We start from the raw sequence: 5,425 nt of genomic DNA, 5'->3' as shown, positions 1-5,425 counted from the left end.
CCAGAGGATGGTTTTTCCCCTTTGGTCAGGCACTGCGGTTAAAAAACAATTAAAATCCTGCAATTCTTCTCCAATGTTGGGAAAGAAGTCACTCAGCAAACAGAGAAAAGTATTTAAACTTGTAAAGTACCCAGAAAAAAGAGCAATCAGCACTGAATCACTGATTATTCTAAAGAATCCCTCTATATGTAATAAGCAATGTAATAATTGTGATGGTCTTGAGTAATGACATGTATATATTAATATTTAATAAAATATTATATGTAATAAGCAACATCATTGCTCCTTATTGCTGAAGAGGGTGCTAAAGCCACTTCTCCACCCCAGCAACACCTTCTCCAAAGAACTACCTCTGAACTTGCCTTCCTGCCAACAGGATCTTAAACACTTCAAGGACCAAAGGATCATTATCCACTTTATTTTTATATCAGGTTTTAAAGATGCTCTTTCCTGCTGTGGGTCAGTGGTAACCAGCTCTGCCACTTCTCTGTCAGTGCTACTAGACTTTGTGAAAATGTTGAGGTCGCTCTGGTTAAGTTACCACTTTTTAAATTCCATGATGTCCTTTATCTATCCAGACACCAGGAAGGGGTTCTCTTCAGAGGCAGCTGGTTCCAAACTACCCCAAAGCTCTCCCACTGTTGGGGCCATCTGGGAGTTTGGATGGCCAAGTACAGCTTGGTGCCTTGAGCTCAAGGGAAGGGCTAAGAAACCACAGGGATAAAGTCCGAATTTTCTACTTGCCTTGGACTGAACGCTGCTTCTCAAGGTGCTTTTGTGTCACCAACAGCATTGCCCTCCAAAACACTCAGGCTTCAGAAACAAAACATGAAGCAGTTGGGACTTAAAACCACTTGAAGCTGTTTAACCCTGTGGTTAGATCATGCTCAGCATGCATCAACTTTCTTTTCATTTGACTTTTCACAGTGGCAATACAGAGAAAGAAACAAACACAGAACCATTGTTATGCCCATTAAATAGTTTTTATTCCTTAGGACATGAATTGCATTTCCACTTGGTTACAGTACTGTAAAGTGCAATGGTATTCATCTCCCTCCTGTGCACATGTTCAAGTATTTAAAATGCCCAGAAAATTTTTTGTATTTTTACAGCAGCTCAGTTATGGAGTTTTTTAATCTGGCAAGATACACCCAGATGTGCCTACAGGTTTGGGTCCTTCAATCTAACCCCTACCTGGGGTCCCCTCCAATACTAACTGCTAGTGGAATGCATTTCCCCCCATCTTTAGTCCACTTCCTCAATGGTTGGTCCAGAAGAAGCTCCACCAGATGGAGGAGCTCCACCACCAGGGAATCCACCAGGCATCCCACCAGGCATTCCTCCTGCACTCTGGTACAGCTTGGTGATGATGGGGTTGCACACCTTCTCCAGCTCTTTCTGCTGGTGCTCAAACTCCTCCTTCTCAGCCGTCTGAAAAAGAATAAAACCAGAAGCTCAGTACTTGCTGCTTTCACTCAGCAGATACAGCCCAAATTAACTTACACACTTGAGTCTGGGCTTATTTTTAGCCTCATCTTCAGCCCCACCAAGCCAGGCTTGCATCAGACTGCATTTCTGCCTGGTCTAATCCCAACAAAATCAACCCATTGATTCAGGACTCCTTCAAATCACTCCCAGAGCTTACAACACTCCTGGAGCAAGACAACCCCATTTAAGGTTAGAGAATGATTGTATGTGCAAGCCTAGCCAGCTCGTATGAGGAACAACTCAAAGCTACATGCTCGCAAGCTGTGGTCGCTCAGACATCCAAGGAAGGTACTTGGACCAACACAAGTCTTTCGACTTCTGGTGGAAACTACGAATGGCTTTGGAATCACTTTCATCACAGCAACCAGTTCTCTTTCTCTTGAGCTTCCTCTGCAGTGCCTCAGTGAGCCTCTAGAAGTAGACACCGACCAAACGTGGAATGGAACATACCTGATTCTTGTCCAGCCAGTTGATGATTTCATTGCATTTGTCCAGGATTTTCTGCTTGTCCTCATCAGAGATCTTGCCCTGAAGCTTCTCATCTTCAACAGTAGCTTTCATGTTGAACGCGTAAGACTCCAGGGAGTTCTTGGAAGACACTTTATCACGCTGCTTCTCATCTTCTGCTTTGTACTTCTCTGCTTCCTGAACCATCCGCTCAATGTCTTCCTTGCTCAGCCGGCCTGCAGCAGACAACAGCATTTCAGATCAAGGTTTTCTACTCAGCTTTTTGGTGGTGGATTAACAACCTCCCACACACTACAAAAAACTACACTCCTGGGTAGGCAGGTAGTGAGAGGACCATAAACTATCAGGTACCCTCATCCACAGGCCTTCTTGAAAGCTGACAGACTACTGCACTGAAAGAAGGCCCATGTTTGTGTATTAATTTTATGTGCATCATACACAAGTTTTGATAAAGATAAGAGGTTTTTGAAAAGCCAAATTTAAGCAGCTAGCCAGTGTCCCACCCTCAGAAACATGTGATCCTTACCCTTATCATTTGTTATCGTGATCTTGTTCTCCTTGCCAGTGCTCTTATCCACAGCAGACACATTCAGGATGCCATTGGCATCAATATCAAAGGTTACTTCAATCTGAGGTACACCTCTGGGAGCAGGGGGAATACCAGTCAGCTCAAACTTGCCCAGCAAGTTGTTGTCCTTAGTCATAGCACGTTCTCCTTCATATACCTAGTCAGAAAAAACAGCAAATTAAGTCTCAAGTCTGACCACACCTCATAATGGGGTATGTTCTCTTGAAGCTGTGGTCGCTCAGACATCCAAGGAAGGTACTTGGACCAACACAAGTCTTTCGACTTCTGGTGGAAACTACGAATGGCTTTGGAATCACTTTCATCACAGCAACCAGGTATTTATTCACTGGCATCCCTTGCTAATGGCAAGAACATCAGATCTCTGGCCTAAGATCTACTACCACAGGGTTTTAGGAAGATGTGAGTGTGTTATCAGTTCACCTCAGTGCTGCTCGCCTACCTGGATCAGCACACCAGGCTGGTTGTCAGAATAGGTAGTGAAGGTCTGAGTCTGCTTGGTGGGGATGGTGGTGTTCCGCTTGATCAGGACTGTCATGACACCTCCAGCAGTCTCAATGCCGAGAGACAGAGGAGTCACATCCAACAGCAGCAGATCCTGCACGTTCTCAGACTTGTCTCCAGACAGAATAGCAGCCTGAACAGCTGGAGAAAGAGGAAAAACAACATTAGGAGCCCTGCAAAAGATGCACTGCACACTCCTGTTATAACTCATGGCTCGCTCAGACATCCAAGGAAGGTTTTGGCCATCATTAGACTTCTGGTGGAAACTACGAATGGCTTTGGAATCTGATTCATCATTGCAAGTCCAACTTCTTACTGCTTTGGAAAGCTTTACTGACTGAGGTGCAAGACCCAGGGTCTACACTAGCTCTGCTCTGAGATTTCAGTTCAGACAGTTTGTCAAGGTTACCACCCAATTTCAGCACACAGGAGATCCTAATTTTTGTCATTACCTGCACCATAAGCCACAGCTTCATCAGGATTGATGCTCTTGTTCAGCTCTTTGCCATTGAAGAAATCCTGCAGCAGTTTCTGGATCTTTGGGATACGAGTAGACCCACCAACCAGGACGATGTCATGGATCTGCGATTTGTCCAGCTTGGCATCTCGCAGGGCCTTTTCCACAGGATCCAGGGTACCACGGAACAGGTCAGCGTTCAGCTCTTCAAAGCGAGCTCTGGTGATGGATGTGTAGAAGTCAATACCCTCATAGAGAGAATCAATTTCAATACTGGCCTGCGTGCTGGACGACAGAGTACGCTTCGCACGCTCGCAGGCGGTACGGAGGCGACGAACTGCTCTCTTGTTCTCACTGATGTCTTTCTTGTGCTTGCGTTTGAACTCAGCAATGAAGTGGTTGACCATGCGGTTATCAAAGTCTTCTCCACCCAAGTGAGTGTCACCTGCAGTGGATTTCACCTCAAAGATGCCATCTTCAATAGTCAGAATTGACACATCAAAGGTGCCACCTCCGAGGTCAAAGATAAGAACATTTCTTTCAGCACCAACCTGGAAGAGATCAATTTTCATCAAGCAATTCATTTTCTACTGGTGTTACAGCAGCTTTACTAGTTGGCCATCAGACACAGCAGCTTACCTTTTTGTCCAGACCATAGGCTATGGCAGCAGCTGTCGGCTCATTGATAATTCGCAGTACATTGAGACCTGCAATGGTTCCAGCATCTTTTGTAGCCTGACGCTGAGAGTCATTGAAATAGGCTGGTACAGTCACTACAGCGTTAGTAACGGTCTAGAAAAAAATGCAAACGAGAAAGTCAGTTCAGTATGTCAACTACTCATGCACATAAAATGATTTGTTATATCTCACTGAAGTCCTAAACCTTACCTTCCCGAGATATGCTTCTGCAATTTCCTTCATTTTGGTTAAAACCATAGAAGAAATTTCTTCTGGGTAGAAACTCTTTGTCTCGCCTTTGTACTCCACCTGGACTTTTGGTCTGCCAGCATCGTTCACCACAGTGAAAGGCCAGTGCTTCATATCAGACTGGACAACAGAATCGTCAAATCTACGCCCAATCAACCGTTTGGCATCTGGAGAAGAATAGTTAGCCATGTTAAATATCTCCATTCACAAAGGAGAATGTAAAGCTCTTCCTAAAAAAAAAAGGGGGGCACAAAACTCTAGAATTTAACATGGAATTATCACTGCCTATTACTGCTAAATTCCATCTCTTGGATATGCACAAACTCATCAGTATTACCTCACAGCCACCAAAACAACGTGACAGCTGCTGCACCACAAACCACAGCGCAGTCTAGTAACAAGACTGAAACAGTCAAGGCTGCTGAACACTAACTGAGAATGACCTGTGGCAAAACAAGTTTGGGTTTTTTTTTACTGTAAGGCTTATACTGTCCCACTATGCAATAATGCAGTTTCATTAAATATGAATTAGATTTAATTCCCAAGAAGCAGCTTTAACCACCTTATAGAATCACAGAATGGTTTGGATTGGAAAGGGCGTTGAAGATCATCCAGTTCCAACACCAGTCAGTAATTCTTACAGCCAAGGAACATCTGCCACCACCATACTCAGCTTCTGGGTTTGAAATCCACCAATCCTTACCGAAAACTGTATTGGTTGGGTTCATTGCAACTTGGTTCTTCGCAGCATCGCCGATCAACCTCTCTGTATCGGTGAAGGCGACGTAGCTCGGGGTGGTCCGGTTACCCTGGTCGTTGGCAATGATTTCCACCTTCCCGTGCTGGAACACGCCGACACAGGAATAGGTGGTGCCGAGGTCAATTCCGACAGCTGGTCCCTTCGACATCTTGGCTGAAGAGCAGAACAAAATGATTAATAAATGAGTAAATGAGTGAACGATCGCAGGGGTTGGACGGAGCCGCCGCCCCCCCCC

At 44.9% G+C, this 5,425-nt stretch overlaps 1 protein-coding gene and 3 non-coding genes across 6 annotated transcripts; all 4 read right to left on the bottom strand.

Annotated features, from left to right (window-relative positions):
- Window positions 1-964: 964 nt before the first annotated feature.
- On the bottom strand, window positions 965-5,341 carry HSPA8 (heat shock protein family A (Hsp70) member 8). 3 transcript variants are annotated; one of them, XM_010163897.1, is made up of 8 exons: window positions 5,134-5,341; window positions 4,392-4,597; window positions 4,131-4,295; window positions 3,499-4,054; window positions 2,985-3,187; window positions 2,483-2,681; window positions 1,939-2,171; window positions 967-1,431 (listed from the first exon to the last, which is right to left on the bottom strand). In XM_010163897.1, exons 1-8 carry the CDS (start codon window positions 5,336-5,338, stop codon window positions 1,246-1,248), a joined length of 1,953 nt encoding a protein of 650 aa, XP_010162199.1. In that variant the 5' UTR covers window positions 5,339-5,341; the 3' UTR covers window positions 967-1,245. The 3 variants fall into 3 exon arrangements, with proteins under 3 accessions (XP_010162201.1, XP_010162199.1, XP_010162200.1); XM_010163898.1 differs by having other exon boundaries at window positions 4,143-4,295; XM_010163899.1 differs by lacking the exon at window positions 1,939-2,171 and having other exon boundaries at window positions 965-1,340; window positions 2,618-2,681; window positions 4,143-4,295.
- LOC114818382 (small nucleolar RNA SNORD14) lies at window positions 1,756-1,852 on the bottom strand. The gene has a single exon (XR_003766150.1). It is a non-coding gene; the product is annotated as a small nucleolar RNA SNORD14 (small nucleolar RNA).
- LOC114818381 (small nucleolar RNA SNORD14) lies at window positions 2,759-2,855 on the bottom strand. The gene has a single exon (XR_003766149.1). It is a non-coding gene; the product is annotated as a small nucleolar RNA SNORD14 (small nucleolar RNA).
- LOC114818380 (small nucleolar RNA SNORD14) lies at window positions 3,261-3,348 on the bottom strand. The gene has a single exon (XR_003766148.1). It is a non-coding gene; the product is annotated as a small nucleolar RNA SNORD14 (small nucleolar RNA).
- Window positions 5,342-5,425: the final 84 nt, after the last annotated feature.

The sequence above is a fragment of the Antrostomus carolinensis genome, unplaced genomic scaffold, assembly GCF_000700745.2.
Source record: "Antrostomus carolinensis isolate BGI_N321 unplaced genomic scaffold, ASM70074v2 scaffold2473, whole genome shotgun sequence".
In the NCBI taxonomy this organism is placed as follows: domain Eukaryota; kingdom Metazoa; phylum Chordata; class Aves; order Caprimulgiformes; family Caprimulgidae; genus Antrostomus; species Antrostomus carolinensis.
Note: the sequence above shows the minus strand (reverse complement) of the source record. Positions and strands in the feature narration are given on the sequence as shown.